Source organism: Littorina saxatilis, linkage group LG3, assembly GCF_037325665.1.
Source record: "Littorina saxatilis isolate snail1 linkage group LG3, US_GU_Lsax_2.0, whole genome shotgun sequence".
Taxonomy (NCBI): domain Eukaryota; kingdom Metazoa; phylum Mollusca; class Gastropoda; order Littorinimorpha; family Littorinidae; genus Littorina; species Littorina saxatilis.
This window is the reverse complement of record NC_090247.1, coordinates 18,506,903-18,524,058: the sequence shown is the minus strand read 5'-3', so window position 1 is coordinate 18,524,058 and position 17,156 is coordinate 18,506,903. Positions and strand designations below refer to the sequence as shown.

General features: G+C 43.0%; 1 protein-coding gene across 1 annotated transcript in view; it reads right to left on the bottom strand.

Annotated features, from left to right (window-relative positions):
* LOC138961778 (proto-oncogene tyrosine-protein kinase ROS-like) overlaps nt 1-17,156 on the bottom strand; it is a 230,927-nt gene that overhangs the window by 28,951 nt on the left and 184,820 nt on the right. Inside the window, exons 13-25 of the mRNA XM_070333450.1 lie at nt 15,144-15,339; nt 13,088-13,180; nt 12,139-12,360; nt 11,156-11,263; nt 10,332-10,504; nt 9,206-9,558; nt 8,515-8,678; nt 7,934-8,109; nt 7,172-7,301; nt 6,498-6,745; nt 3,735-3,798; nt 2,058-2,260; nt 1,247-1,440 (exon numbers count right to left, since the gene is read on the bottom strand). Coding sequence (XP_070189551.1) covers nt 1,247-1,440; nt 2,058-2,260; nt 3,735-3,798; nt 6,498-6,745; nt 7,172-7,301; nt 7,934-8,109; nt 8,515-8,678; nt 9,206-9,558; nt 10,332-10,504; nt 11,156-11,263; nt 12,139-12,360; nt 13,088-13,180; nt 15,144-15,339 — 2,324 coding nt within the window. The remainder of the gene's footprint in view (nt 1-1,246; nt 1,441-2,057; nt 2,261-3,734; nt 3,799-6,497; nt 6,746-7,171; nt 7,302-7,933; nt 8,110-8,514; nt 8,679-9,205; nt 9,559-10,331; nt 10,505-11,155; nt 11,264-12,138; nt 12,361-13,087; nt 13,181-15,143; nt 15,340-17,156) is intronic.

The following is a 17,156-nucleotide window of genomic DNA, read 5'->3' as shown; positions in this document are numbered from 1 at the left end:
TAAGACCCCCCATTGCAAGACCCCCCCATTGTAAGACCCCCCATTGTAAGACCCCCCCCATTGTAAGACCCCCCCATTGTAAGACCCCCCCATCGTAAGACCCCCCATTGTAAACCCCCCCCTTGTAAGACCCCGCCATTGTAAGACCCCCCCATTCCATTGTAAGACCCCCATTGTAAGACCCCCCCATTGTAAGACCCCCCATTGTAAGACCCCCCATTGTAAGACCCCCCATTGTAAGACCCCCCATTGTAAGACCCCCCATTGTAAGACCCCCATTGTAAGACCCCCCATTGTAAGACACCCATTGTAAGACCCCCATTGTAAGACCCCCCATTGTAAGACCCCCCATTGTAAGACCCTCCATTGTAAGACCCTCCATTGTAAGACCCCCCATTGTAAGACCCCCCCCCCATTGTAAGACCCCCCATTGTAAGTCCCCCATTGTAAGACCCTCCATTGTAAGACCCCCCATTGTAAGACCCCCCCCCCCATTCTTAAGACTCCATCCTTTTTAAGACCTGATTTTCTGTTCATAACCTCTGTAAATCTACCTCCCATTCTTAAGACTCCATCCATTTTAAAACCTGATTTTCTGTTCATAACCTCTGTAAATGTACCCCCCATTCTTAAGACTCCATCCATTTTAAAACCTGATTTTCTGTTCATAACCTCTGTAAATCTACCCCCCATTCTTAAGACTCCATCCATTTTAAAACCTGATTTTCTGTTCATAACCTCTGTAAATCTACCCCCCATTCTTAAGACTCCATCCATTCTAAGACCTGATTTTCTGTTCATAACCTCTGTAAATCTACCCCCCATTCTTAAGACTCCATCCATTTTAAACCCTGATTTTCTGTTCATAACCTCTGTAAATCTACCCCCCATTCTTAAGACTCCATCCATTTTAAAACCTGATTTTCTGTTCATAACCTCTGTAAATCTACCCCCCATTCTTAAGACTCCATCCATTCTAAGACCTGATTTTCTGTTCATAACCTCTGTAAATCTACCCCCCATTCTTACGACTCCATCCATTTTAAAACCTGATTTTCTGTTCATAACCTCTGTAAATCTACCCCCCATTCTTACGACTCCATACATTTTAAAACCTGATTTTCTGTTCATAACCTCTGTAAATCTACCCCCCATTCTTAAGACTCCATCCATTTTAAAACCTGATTTTCTCAGATTTATGGAGGTCTTAAAGGGGGGAGCCACTGTCGTGAAATGATGCACCCACCTGGTGTAAGGATCGGAGACGACAGCGCCAATAGTTTTGTCGTCTGTGGTGATGACGGGGGTGTAGAGCTCCTGCTCCATGTGGTATCCCATGATGCTGCTGGCACCCCCCTCCCCCACCTTCTCCACCACGTACAGCGTGCGACTGATCCAGTCCAGGCTCAGGTCACACCCACTGCCGCGCATCTCCACCAGCTGTGGAACAACAACACAGGACTAATGAACATGTTCACTGCCAGGGAATACTCAAAGTATTACCTGTATTTACCTGAAGTGACAACTTATAATGTGCCCTTCATGTATAAATGAATACACCACACCCACTCACACACACACACACACACACACACACACACACACACACACACACACACACACACACGTGCACACACATTCCACAACACACTAACAGTAACAAACGCAGGCACGCACACATACACACACACACACACACATTCTTTGTTTGTTTTTCGCCTTCTTCTGTTGTTGATTATTGAAAAGTTTATTGCTAGTTAAAGCAAGTTACCCAGGGCTGCAGGATGTCCTACAGGCAGCGAAAGGGTTAAGTTCACTGCATGTCAAAGCTATCCATAAAGCCTGCCGGCTGCACTTGCAAGTACAATATTTTGACTTGGCTCCTTTGTTCATGGTCTAAATACTGGTAACATTTGTCTTTTTTGAAGCAAATTCCACTGCAGAATTTATCATCTTTTCCTAGTTTTACTCTGATTCACAAGCTATGAGTCAAAACACTACCAATTTACTCCATCCCACTCACTCAAGTACCCACAGAAAGACGACTAAACAATCACCTCTTTCTTCTGGTTGGAGTTTTGTGAGACAAACAGGGCGTCGTTGCGTTCAATCCAGAAGGTGCGGTTGTCCTGTGCCAGGTAGGCTACTGCCGACGGTGAGACTCTGTCCAGGAGTTTTGTAGAGTTCAGGTTACTGTCAAACTCTGAAATCGTCACACCTGTTGATGTCGCTATCAGCAGCATGGGAACCGGGTTCACCGCTGGGAAAAAGAATATGATCCAGTTGAATTAATCTGTGGGTGTTTGTGCGTGTGTGTTGGTGTGTGTGTGTGTGTAGGTGTGTGTGTAGGTGTGTGTGTGTGAGTGTGTGTGCGTGTGTGCCTGCGTGTGTGCATGCACAAAAGAACAAGTCGTGTAAGGCGAAATTACTACATTTAGTCAAGCTGTGGAACTCACAGAATGAAACTGAACGTAGTCCGCCGCTAGTGCAAAAGGCAGTGAAAGTGACGAGCCTGTTTGACGCGGTAGCGCTGTGCTTCATAGCACGCTTTACCGTACCTCTCTTCGTTTTAACTTTCTGAGCGTGTTTTTAATCCAAACATATCATATCTATATGTTTTTAGAATCAGGAACCGACAAGGAATAAGATGAAATTGTTTTTAAATTGATTTCGGAAAGTTAATTTTGATGATAATTTTTATATTTTTAATTTTCAGAGCTTGTTTTTAATCCAAATATAACATATTTATATGTTTTTAGAATCAGAACATGATAAAGAATAAGATGAACGTAAATTTGGATCGTTTTATAAAGATTTTTTTTTTTTACCATTTTCAGATTTTTAATGACCAAAGTCATTAATTAATTTTTAAGCCACCAAGCTGAAATGCAATACCGAAGTCCAGCCTTCGTCGAAGATTGCTTGGCCAAAATTTCAATCAATTTGATTGAAAAATGAGGGTGTGACAGTGCCGCCTCAACTTTTACAAAAAGCCGGATATGACGTCATCAAAGACATTTATCGAAAAAAAGAAAAAAACATCCGGGGATATCATTCCCAGGAACTCTCATGTCAAATTTCATAAAGATCGGTCCAGCAGTTTAGTCTGAATCGCTCTACACACACACACACGCACACACACACACACACACACACCACACATATACACCACACCCTCGTCGTGATTCCCCCCCCCCCCCCCTACGTTAAAACATTTAGTCAAAACTTGACTAAATGTAAAAAGAGGGACAGGGGGGAGAGAGAGAGAGAAAGATTTTCCAGGTGGATGCATGTGTATGGGTTTGTGTGTGAGTGCGTTCATGTGTGTGTGTGTGTGTGTGTGTGTGTGTGTGTGTGTGCGAGTGTATGTGCGAGTGTGTGTGCGAGTGTGTGTGTGTGTGTGTGTGTGCGCATGTGTTTGTGTGTGTGTGTGTGAGCATGTGTGTGTGTGTGTGTGATTCGTGTGTGTTTGTGTGTGTGTGTGTGTGTGTGCCCTGTGTGTGTGTGCGGTTGTGTGTGTGTGTGTGTGTGTTGGTGTGCGTGTATGTGTGTGTGTGTGTGTGTGTGTGTGTGTGTGTGTGTGTGTGCATGTGTGTGTGTGTGTGTGTGCGAGTGTGTGCATGTGTTTGTATGTGTGCGCGGTAGAGTTGGGGGTGCCTGTGTCTGTCAGTGCATTTGTGTGATTGTAATGGCTCCAACCCCAACCCCTTTTTTTCTCAAATTTTAAGTCTCACCATCAGTAACAGCAGCGACAGTTCTTGACTGACCACCACACCCAGCCTGTGTGCATGCCACCACCTGCACACACAACAATTGTACATCATCAACACCTCTACTCTCTTCTTCATTTCACACACAAGTGTACAACATCAACACCTCTACTCTCTTCTTCATTTCACACCAACAGAACGACGTTGAGACGCCCACACAACAATTGTACATCATCAACACCTCTACTCTCTTCTTCATTTCACACCAACAGAACGACGTTGAGACGCCCACACAACAATTGTACATCATCAACACCTCTACTCTCTTCTTCATTTCACACCAACAGAACGACGTTGAGACGCCCACACAACAATTGTACATCATCAACACCTCTACTCTCTTCTTCATTTCACACCAACAGAACGACGTTGAGACGCCCACACAACAAGTGTACATCATCAACACCTCTACTCTCTTCTTCATTTCACACCAACAGAACGACGTTGAGACGCCCACACAACAATTGTACATCATCAACACCTCTACTCTCTTCTTCATTTCACACCAACAGAACGACGTTGAGACGCCCACACAACAATTGTACATCATCAACACCTCTACTCTCTTCTTCATTTCACACCAACAGAACGACGTTGAGACGCCCACACAACAATTGTACATCATCAACACCTCTACTCTCTTCTTCATTTCACACCAACAGAACGACGTTGAGACGCCCACACAACAATTGTACATCATCAACACCTCTACTCTCTTCTTCATTTCACACCAACAGAACGACGTTGAGACGCCCACACAACAATTGTACATCATCAACACCTCTACTCTCTTCTTCATTTCACAGCAACAGAACGACGTTGAGACGCCCACACAACAATTGTACATCATCAACACCTCTACTCTCTTCTTCATTTCACACCAACAGAACGACGTTGAGACGCCCACACAACAAGTGTACATCATCAACACCTCTACTCTCTTCTTCATTTCACACCAACAGAACGACGTCGAGACGCCCACACAACAATTGTACATCATCAACACCTCTACTCTCTTCTTCATTTCACACCAACAGAACGACGTCGAGACGCCCACACAACAATTGTACATCATCAACACCTCTACTCTCTTCTTCATTTCACAGCAACAGAACGACGTTGAGACGCCCACACAACAATTGTACATCATCAACACCTCTACTCTCTTCTTCATTTCACACCAACAGAACGACGTTGAGACGCCCACACAACAATTGTACATCATCAACACCTCTACTCTCTTCTTCATTTCACACCAACAGAACGACGTTGAGACGCCCACACAACAATTGTACATCATCAACACCTCTACTCTCTTCTTCATTTCACACCAACAGAACGACGTTGAGACGCCCACACAACAATTGTACATCATCAACACCTCTACTCTCTTCTTCATTTCACACCAACAGAACGACGTCGAGACGCCCACACAACAATTGTACATCATCAACACCTCTACTCTCTTCTTCATTTCACAGCAACAGAACGACGTTGAGACGCCCACACAACAATTGTACATCATCAACACCTCTACTCTCTTCTTCATTTCACACCAACAGAACGACGTTGAGACGCCCACACAACAATTGTACATCATCAACACCTCTACTCTCTTCTTCATTTCACACCAACAGAACAACGTTGAGACGCCCACACAACAATTGTACATCATCAACACCTCTACTCTCTTCTTCATTTCACACCAACAGAACGACGTTGAGACGCCCACAGAATTCTAAGAACCTCCTTTCTCAGATTTTCTGTTCATATATAGCTTTTGTAAATGTACCCCCATTTTAAGACAGACCCTCCCTTTTCTGACCTAATTTTCTTAGATTGATGGTCATAAAAGGCGGGTTCCACTGTCCCCCAAAGACAACCAGGGTATGTATGCTATGGCAGACTTGCAATGGAAAATGTAAGGACAGGATCATGCATGTCCAGGAATTTCAGCTTTTAATGGAACAACAAGCTGTAGCTTTTCAGTGTTGATTTATAAAGTATTTATTTCAAACAACAACCTTCAGACAGCTATCTTGAGTTCAGTTTCAAGCAACACACAGTTTGTCCAAATAGAAAACAGTGTGGAACACAACATTATACCTGACAATAATTTGTTACTTGCATGAGACTAGGCATAACTAGCAACTGCTTTTTAGCGTTACCAGAAAATTGCATCATCTAGATTTACCAACCAATCTGAAATATATTGCAGAGCAGCTTGAACCTCAGAACCTACAAGAATGACAATAGACGATGTTGGGAAACGTGACATTACAGGCCAGTCACTAGCGAGGGGTGTGTCTGAAGCCCGTGGACAAGGAGCACGCGTAGAAAGCTTTTACTTTACTTTACTTACTTTATTACTTTATTGTCCCATCGCTGGGAAATTCGGGTCGCTTCCTCCCAGTGGAAAGCTAGCAGCAACGGAGTCGCGCTACCCGGGTGTCTGCGTGTTTAGGTGTATTCAGCCACCTGCACTTATGGCAGAATGACCAAGGTCTTTTACGTGCCATTGTGATGACACGGGGGTGGGACATGGCTTCCGTCTCTGTGTTTGCACATAAAGTTGACCCGTGTCCGTCCCGGCCCGAATTCGAACCTGCGACCTTCACTTGCTTGCCTCACTAAAAGCAAAAATAATCACTCTTGCACAATCTATACAAACTCGACAGGTATTTCCCAAATTCGTCTATTACAGCACGTACAAAATTAATCACAAACCTGAAAGAAGTATGTCTGCGACGTAGCAAGGGGCGTGAGAATAAAATGGCGAGCTGTACCCGGAACTTGCACGCTCTCCTTGTCCCCCTCTCGCCCCTTCTGCCAGTACGTGATCATGTGGTGATCCAGAATACCGTTCGTCACGTGCGGTGTCGACCAGCGGAAGTCTGCACCTAGAGAATTCTGGGCCGTGCTGGCGTTCTTGCGCTGGGTGACGTACACCCTGGGAGTGAGTGGTTCCTGAGGAGCTGCAATCAAAAGTGTATATGCTTATGTTAACTGGCCTGTTGTCTTGTCTGTTTTCACTGATTTTACTTTTTGACTGATAATATTAACAGTACATTCTTCATGAAATGTACAATATTAGAGGTACAGTGGAACCCACCTTTTAAGACCTCCCAGAATCTGAGAAAAGTAGGTCTTAAAACGGGGGGTCCTAAAAGGTCCTCCACTGTATCTGCTGTTGTATTAATATCTGAGTGGAGTGAAAGTTAAGAGAAACATGATGAGTACATCAGGGTGTGTGGCAGCTGACGGCAATAGGAAGGAATCTGTCAATTAGACATGCAATCACTAACGTTCCCTGCTGTTTACATAACAGTGGAAGCTGTGACGAAAGGACACCCAAACAACATTTTTTGCACAATCTTTTATCTGTATATGGTGAGACTCACTGGACATGGGCGATCTGATAGAGACGGTGGCAGCATCAGCGTAACCCCAGTAGGTGTAGGGCTGTAGCGACACCACCAGCTGTGTGTAGGGCGACCTCCCTCGCACGTTGTACCACGGCTGGGAGGTGGTCTGCAAAAAAACAACACACCCTCAGTGTTACCTGTGGAGAAGCCCATTTTGCATTTTACTTCAACACTAAATAAATAAACCTCTTTACCCAGTTGTCATCCTGAAGCAAGTACAAATGCCGTTCTGAGGAAACTTGGTCAATTTAAGCCAGCTTCCCTAGATTAGGCAACAAAAAAAAAATTGTCTGTTTCTGGTAACATGGCTAAAAAAAATAGGGTAGGTAGGTAGGGATTTTTTTATATATTTTTTTTACCCCCAAATGTAGACCAATAAAACTAACTTTAAAAATCGCGCAAAGAGACTGGATTCACTATACATAGAGACAAGACACTCAACACATTTACAAATCTGTGACAAAGACTGAAATCGTCAGCGGACTTTCGTTTTCACACGTTTTTGTTGTTCATTTTCTCACCCTGTCCTTTACCACCAAAAAAAAATAAAAAATTATTTGAGTTTGGAAAAAAACAGTTTAGGGTCAGCGCCGAAATTTAGGGTCGGTCGGGTGACCAGAAACAGACAATTTTTTTTTGTTGGCCTTACTATGCACAAATACCTCATTTAGCAATGGTTGGCACTTAAACTGCACCAGACACCAAGAATAAGAGCAGAGAGGAGCAAAAGAAAGTTACCTTGTGAATCTGCTCTCTGCCGATCTGCAGGAAGAGCTTGTAGAAGATGGTGCCGTGGTTGACCCGTGTGTCCGTGTCCCAGGTCAGGTTGAAGTTTGACCACGGACCCTCTGTACGGATCATGGAGCCGTTGATGTTCTGAGGGATGACCACCACTGACCCCTCCTCCACACTGTCTGTTGCAGGTGGAAAGTAAGTGTTATGATTACTCTTGAATCAAACCCTGCTTTCTCAGGTCAAGAAACATTTAAGCAGGCTCCTGTGTCAGTAAGAATTGGTTTCAAACACTACAAGTAACATCACCTTTGGAGCCTTAACTTCTCCTAAAAATCAAAAGTTGTAATCAAAATGACAGAAGTGAGAACTGAACTTATACACATCCTCTCACTCGTGTTCGTTCCAAAGACTGTGACACAAGTGAAAATGGACCTCATGCTGTAATCTTGGATAACAGAATTTGAGTTTCCGATCTATCTCTTCCCTTAAGCAAGGACTGGATGGCATGCAACAACCCTCATTCATCAAAGCATATTACATTATCTCTCTCATCCCTCACATTTACCAAAACAGAAGTGACCTACTAGGAAAGTGCTGCATTGAAGGGTGAGCCACAGCGAAGGTGGTGACGTTGTTGAAGTACGGGGCCACCACTGACGTATAGTTACATTCCATGTCCCCCACCACCAAGGAGTTGCCACCGTCAATCCAGAACAGCTTGTGTGAGTAGTAAGCCAAGCCTGAGGACCTGCAAGAAGACAACCATTCTCTCAACAGTTCGAAAAGAAATTCGTACTCAAAAGCAAAACTCATCTTCAATCACTATACCCTGTACTGTGTAAACCGTAGTAATTTTTAAATCTATCATTTTGTTTCTTGTGTCAGAATTTAAATCGTACTGCTTTAAGAATTTTAAAAAAACCACAAGGATTGTAGTACTTTAAGATTCTGATGGTTTTTAATTTCAATATCATTCAGAGCTGACAAAAATATGCCGAATCAAAATGGTTACACATTTAATGTTTGTCCTGAACTTTGTCAATGTCACAAAAATAATTTTGCAAAACCATGTTAGAGCATCAGAACTCATAGAAAGGGATCAGTTTTCTGTGTTCAATTTGGTTTTAAATTATAACTGGGATATCAAGTGACACAAAATCATACATTGCAGGTGAATTTCTACCAAAGTACATAGAATTACTATTTTCCTTACTGGGCCTTTTCACAATTTCAACACTTCAACCAAATCAGAGACAAAAAAATTAAACAACTCACTGCGCAATGCTGTGAAAGCTGCCGGCAGGTCGCACCGTCTGCAAGACCTCTAGCGCCCCCTGGCCGTTCCTGTCGATCAGGTTGGCCATCCACAACTCCTGGCTGTCGTAGCCCTTCACGTACCACATCACCTTGCCAAGGTCAAAGTTCAAGGCCAGGCTGATGACGTGGCGGCCGGAGAAGAAGGGGACGGCGAATATTTCGACGTGGTTCTCGCCGTTGAGGTAGGCCGAGTCGATGGAGTTTGTGGTGGCCCAGTAGAGACGGCCGGCAAGAGAGTCTACGGAGATGTCCCTAGCTTCGGCCTGGTAGATAAACTCTGGCTGGATTCCTCGAGGATCGGATCTTCTTATCTGGAAAGAATTAAAGCCTTCCGGTTTATCAGGATTGTTGATTGATGTGGTCTTGGAATAAAGGTTTTGTGTATATTTAGCTTATCAAGTTCAGTTGGTTGGTGAATTCCTTTGGTGATGTATGGGTGTGTGTGTGTGTGGGTGTGTGTGTGTGTGTGCGTGTGTGCGTGTGTGTGTGGGTGTGTGTGTGTGTGTGGGTGGTGTTTTCTACAGCTACAAATGCAAACATCCCAAAACGTTTATGAACAAAAATAAACTTAAAATCATGTAATTACTAGTTTACCTGAATCATTAATACAACTAACCACAGTTAACACCAGAACCACAATGTCAAATGACGGGCGCAGTGGCGTGGTGGTAAGACGTCGGCCTCCTAATCGGAAAATCGTGAGTTCAAATCCCGGTCACTGCCGCCTGGTGGGTTAAGAGTGGAGATTTTTCCGATCTCTCAGGTCAACTTATGTGCAGACCTGCTAGTGACTTAACCCCCTTCGTGTGTACACGCAAGCACAAGACCAAGTGCGCACAGAAAAGATCCTGTAATCCATGTCAGAGTTCGGTGGGTTATAGAAACACGAAAATACCCAGCATGCCTCCCCCAAAATAGGCGTATGCTGCCTGAATGGCGGGATAAAAACGGTCATACATGTACAAATCCACTCGTACTAAAAACATGAGTGAACGTGGGAGTCTAAGCCCATGAACGAAGAAGAAGAAGAAGAAGACAATGTCAAATTTTCATAAAATCAATAAAAATATAGAAAATTCCTTACCACCCCCAGTTTGGGTTCCGACCAGTAGATCTTGTCCCCCAGCCAGTCGTAAGCCACACAATATGCATTCTTAGCGTTCTTCACCACGTGCTTGCTGCGGTTGAACCGGTTGTACACATACAGGTCTCCATGGTTGGTTGTCCACAGAAGTAGGTCTTCATGCCATGATAAATCTGAAAAATGTTAATTTATTTTGTTATGACTTGAATAAAACTGTTCTGGCAGATAATAAAATGAATATCACTAATAATAGACTCAGCTGTAACATCTTTCTCTAAATTTTGGGGTTTCAGTACTATTTGTATTGTAGCATGTAAATGAAAAATAAGGAACAAATTTAAACAAAGACAGTATTTACAATACCGACAGACAATCTAAAATTAAAGAGCTACAACAAAGAAATATGGAACTGTCAGTAAACAAAACACATCAATAATCTATACCTTAATTCTGGGGTCCTGATTTGGCCTATTATGGTCCGCTGGACCTGAAAAGCAACAGCTAACTAACTAACTAACCTTAATTCTGGGGTCCTGATTTGGCCTATTAAAAGTATTATGGTCCGCTGGACCCGAAAAGCAAGAGCTAACTAACTAACTAACCTTAATTCTGGGGTCCTGATTTGGCCTATTATGGTCCGCTGGACCCAAAAAGCAACAGCTAACTAACTAACTAACCTTAATTCTTTCTGTTAAAAAAGAAAGCAATACTGGATCATTTCTGACTAAACAAAAATCACTTAATACTCTTTCTTTCTTTCTTTATTTGGTGTTTAACGTCGTTTTCAACCACGAAGGTTATATCGCGACGGACTTAATACTCACCAACAGGTTCAGAAAAGAAGCTGACTACAGTTTCCTGAGTGAGTTTGCTGAGATCTTTCTCTATGATCATGCCCGGTATACCCATCAACACACGCACTGGGACTGGCTCTGCAATCACAACAACAATCAATGCTCTTTAGTCATTTCTAAGGAGATGTGACTTTATATAACTGGATTGCTTCCCTTTTACAGGTTTTGTTTCTGCCCATTTTGCAAGATCATGAAACTGGTGTCTGAAGAGCCAATAGTCCTTTTTTGCATTCTAGTTTGTGGTTTTTCTTTTTGGACATACAGCCAAACCTGCCCTTGTGATCAACTCTCAAAAAGCGACCACCTGCCCACAATGACCACCTGCCCACAATGACCACCTGCCCACAATGACCACCTGCCCACAATGACCACCTGCCCACAATGCCCACCTGCCCACAATGACCACCTGCCCACAATGACCACCTGCCCACAATGACCACCTGCCCACAATGACCACCTGCCCACAATGACCACCTGCCCACAATGACCACCTGCCCACAATGACCACCTGCCCACAATGACCACCTGCCCACAATGACCACTCCAAAGGATCCCAGACAAGTTTTTTCCCCCTATATAATTCACCTTTTCATAACGACCAAGTCTGTCTATAACAAACCCGTTTGGTTGGTTCTTTCGGTGATCGTAATAGACAGGTTTGACTGTATATTAATATGCAACAAACCTTTACAAAGTGTCTTCATTTTCTACAATTCTGACTGTATAACGGGAGGCCCCTTGCATGGTTCAAAGCACAGCTTTAATGACAGGACCTCTATGTTGTACAAATACATTTCGGCCTTAGCCATAAATGAGTTTATGATAAAGCGAAAGCAACCTGCATGGTTGTTAGTCTTGTCATAAACACATTTTGCTTGTCCTGAGGGGTTAAACTTATCACAAGGTTCCAATTCCTACAAACATGCTCCATCACACATTGATAAGTCACACACCTTGCTGCAGTGTTGTTCCGATGAAGTAGGCCGACCAGGGCCCAACGCCGGCCTCTGACCTTGCCCTGACCTTGACATGGTACGTGGTGTTGGGCCGCAGTCCGTCCATGGTGTGGTTCAGCGTTCTGGTCTCTGCCGTCTGGATGTTGCGGCCGTAGCTGCCGTCTTGCAGCGTGTCCTTCAGCTCCACTTCGTATATCCACTGAGACCACGCCCCCTTGCCTGAACATTGGGCGAAAGATTGAATTGGCGTTGAATGCAAGATCTTCAACTCTCAAATGTATTTGGTAAAATTAAGATTTGGGAGTGAAACCCAACTCTCAACTGTATTTCGTCGTCGTCGTGGAATTTTGACGCAACTCGATTCTTAGCGATTTTGATGTTTTTGTTCGACAAAGTAAATCATCCTTCTATCTCTTCCAGTTACAAATTTAAACACTATTTCATGATAAAAATAATCAGTTTTGGCCTTCTGTTGAAAAGCTGTCTAAAATGAATTTCGCCAAAATTCCACGATGACTTTGATTTGGTGGAAGAATTGTGAGTACATGAAAGTTTTGTCTTCAGCTATAAACAAATGTTTATAATTTTCACTTACTCCTGTGCAGAGATTTAGAAATCGGATTTAACAAAGTCATGCCCGCTATCTGTTATCTGCAACCTGTATCTTCATGCTTTCCCCACCAATGGGGTGAGATAGGAAGAATCTTCAGAGCTACAGCGGTTTTAGGTTGACATGTGTGGCCAAAGTTAATAATCTACTTTAGAAAGACACATAGGGTCTGTAAATGATTTAAGAAAGCATCATGCAGTTTGGTTTGGGGTTCTTGTCAAATTCCAATTTTCTCAACTGTGAAGAAAAGCTCTTTCAGTTTCAATGATTCCAAGTCACACAAAGAACTTCTTTCAAATTAATTTTTTTCTTGGTTTGTGCAATCCATATTCTGACCTTGATACTGTAGTCGCTGTGGCTTCCTCCATCTGATCTCAGCGCGGTCAGGGGTGAACAGGGCTTGCACATCTGTGGGGGATGTCAAGGGAACTGAAAAACACAATAAACTGTTAAACCTGTTTAAACACCTCCAAGAATCAGGAAAAATAGAGCTACATTTTCAGATTTTATGGAGAAAAAATCTACAATAGTTAGGTTTTAAAACAAAGGGTACTTAAAGAGAGGTTTTACTGCACAGTTATTTAATAGAAACAGGCACACGTTTACAAATACAGAGGTACTTCTGTTCCAAGACAGCCACACAAACTACAACACCCACACACAAACTACAACACACACACACACACACACACACACACACACACACACACACACACACACACACACACACACACACACACACACACTCTGAGAAATGTAGGTCTTAACAGTAACAGCGAGGGAGTTCTATCATGGACGTGAACTAACTGACACTATGAAGAGGACTGGGTGGCCGAGTGGTAACGCACTTGCGCTCGGAAGCGAGAGGTTGCGAGTTCGACCCTGGGTCAGGGCGTTAGCAATTTTCTCCCTCCTTTCCTAACCTAGGTGGTGGGTTCAAGTGCAAGTCTTTCGGATGAGACGAAAAACCGAGGTCCCTTCGTGTACACTACGTTGGGGTGTGCACGTTAAAGATCCCACGATTGACAAAAGGGTCTTTCCTGGCAAAATTGTATAGGCATAGATAAAAATGTCCACCAAAATACCCGTGTGACTTGGAATAATAGGCCGTGAAAAGTAGGATATGCGCCGAAATGGCTGCGATCTGCTGGCCGATGTGAATGCGTGATGTATTGTGTAAAAACATTCCATCTCACATGGCATAAATAAATCCCTGCGCCTTGACTATGTGCGTGATATAAATTGCATAAAATAAAAATTAAAAAAATTAAAAAATAAATCCCTGCGCTTAGAACTGTACCCACGGAATACGCGCGATATAAGCCTCATATTGATTGAAGTCAAAGAAAATATGGCTTTGAGCTATAAGGAGCTCATAAAATAGGGGGACTTAACAGAGGTTTCATGTTCTGCCATTTTTAAGACAACACGCAATAGTTGTCAGTAATTTTCAGATGACTTTCCTTTTTCCCGGCAAAGAGAAAAGCGCTGTCTTTATTCACCAAGAAGTCATTATGTTGAAAGGAATCCTTTAATCTCCAGTCTACTTCATTTCCTGGTAGATTATACTGTTTCTCTTTTACTTCTCTGCACCACTTCTCTTCGGTCTCTTTCATTACACCATCCCCTGCCCCCTCCATATCACACTAGTTCATCAAAAAGTTTGTTTTCTCTTTCAAGGTATTTGTGAACCGAGAAAAACATCCGGTTTCAAAACCTCTTATACTAGGTTAATCCTATTGTCCTGAAATAAACTGCTTAACCTTTGCTGATCCAAGGATCATGTTTTTTCGATGACTTTGTTCCTTCTGAATCTGAGGTTTTCATCAAGTTCTACAGATGTTAGTTTATTAATATACTTGTCTTACATCCTACCATACACTACTAAGCTTTTTGTTTAGTTGAAAACAGCGGTATTCCATAAAAGCTTAGCAGGTGGAGGTTTGCGGGGTTATTGTCATTTTGAAAATGTCAAACTACTCTGGCGCTATTACTTTTTATTTCAATCCTCCACGTCTGAAAAGAAGGTTACAGGATTAAACTTCAAATTTGTATACAGTAAACTCTTGGATCTTTTCTAATAAAATAAAGTTGGGGTTTCTTTTGATCTCCAGCAGTGGTAAGAGCAGTCTACTTAGCATAATTGTTAGGCCCTTTTTCCCCAAAAGACATTGTATTCATATTTTGATACAGTGGAACCCCCCTTTCAAGACAAGACAAAAATCTGAGAAAATCAGGTCTTAAAACGGAGGGAGTCTCAAAATGGGGGTCTTAAAGAGGGGTCCCACTGTACTAAGCACATTGAGACTTTTCTAAAAAAGAACTATACTGGCAGTGAGTGGTAGGGTTGTACAATGTTTCCCCTCCCCCCCCCCCCCCCCCCCACACTGACCAGGTGTGGGCTGTGCCTTGGGGTGGTAGAGATGAAAGCCGCTGTAGGGAGGATCAAAGAGCAGGAGGTTGTTATGGCGATACTGGCTGAAGCCAGGGTCGAATTCCTCCCCCCAAGTGTTCTCCCCGTCGGTCCAGAAGAACACCTTGTCATAGTACGCCATGCTGGTGATGCCGTGGTAGGCGCGCGTCACCACCTGCAAACATCATTAAAAAGATGAAACAAACAGACAAACAAAACACACTCCAAAAGACAGTGAAATAAGCATGTCTTTTACAATAACCTGTCACCACCTGCAAACAACATTACAAACATGTAGCAACCATGCAGAGAGACAAACACAACATACGCCCATAGACAGAGAAATATAAGCATGTCTTTTACAAGAAACCCTTGCAGAGACTTTTTTCAGCCCCACAAAAGGCTAAACAAACATTAACAAGCAATAAAACACAGAACGAAATTATCATGTTTCCCCAATACTTTCCAAGACCTGCTACATTAACCTTCAATTCTAGCTATTACCCCACCCCCCCCCCCCCCAAAAAAAATAAATAATAACACACACACAAATAACACAATTTAAATAAACACAACAAAACAAAAATAGCAACAATGTAAAAACAAAAGTCTGCAAGTAAAAATTGAGAAGTGAATGTCTGTTAATAAACAGGCTATAATCTGCATGCTACTATAGTACTGTTCTAATCATAAACTTCCAACATTCGGCACACATACAGCCCCGAACATTTCATTCACCTTGCCATGATCTGGTTTGACCGCTACATCAGTGTCCTACTGATGAATCGAAAACCCATTTACTCAGGCCCGTGAAAGACCTTAATTCATGTAATTTCAAACCCACATTTTGAAGAATTTTCTTCTTCTAATTTCTGCTTCATTTTTCTAATTTTTACATGCACAAGAATTGAAATAGGCATCCTCTTTTTTTCAAATTCCTCTATTCACAGGTGAAAAACATTCTGGGGCTCTTATCAGCTTAAAAGACAGCACACAACTCTGCCATTTATGTCTATGGCCATGTCTGAAGATTACTGCATCAGTTCCCTGATTGAAAGAGGGATTTGAAAAAAACTCCATGATGGCTGAAGCTTTGAACCATTTGAAGATGTTTCTCTTTTGAGAACTTAGCAGTGTGGGAATACAGTGCCCGGACTGATCTTGGGGAAAACGTTCAACTGGAAAAGATAATCAGCACAAGCACGACTGCATGCTGAATTTGGGGCCAAAAGGCAATGACAAAAGAAGATAACACAACTTTCTCCTGATTACGCTGTCTCAGACTATGGAAAGTTGACCGGGGGCCAAGAAGAGAGAAAATCTCTCTCTCTCTCTTTCACTCTCACACACACACACACATATATATATATACAACACCCCCACAGACCCCTTCCTCCCCCCCCCCCCCCCCCACACAGACACCCAGACAGACAGATCGACAAACAGACAGACAGAGAGACATACACGCACACAGACACAGACCATACACTTGTTTGCTTCCACAGTCTAAGATCTCTCTCTATTTTTCTGTTTTAACAGTCTGTGTGTCTCTCTCTCTCTCTCTCTCTCTCTCTCTCTCTCTCTCTCTCTCTCTCTCTCTATCTATCTCTCTCTCTCTCTCACACACACACACACACACACACACACACACTCACGTCACGCACACACTCACACACACACACACACAGGCTGACAGGCTTGTCGAATCTTGCAGACACACACACACACACACAAACACATACACACACACACACACACACACACACACACACACACACACACACACACACACACACAGAGGCTGACAGGCTTGTCGAATCTTGCAGACAAAAAGACAGACAAACAGACACGCACACAGACACAGACCACTTGTTCGCTTCCACAGTCTAAGATCTCTCTCTATTTCTCTGTTTGTTTTAACAGTCTTTGTCTCTCTCTCTCTCTCTCTCTCTCTCTCTCTCTCTCTCTCTCTCTCTCTCTCTCTCTCTCTCT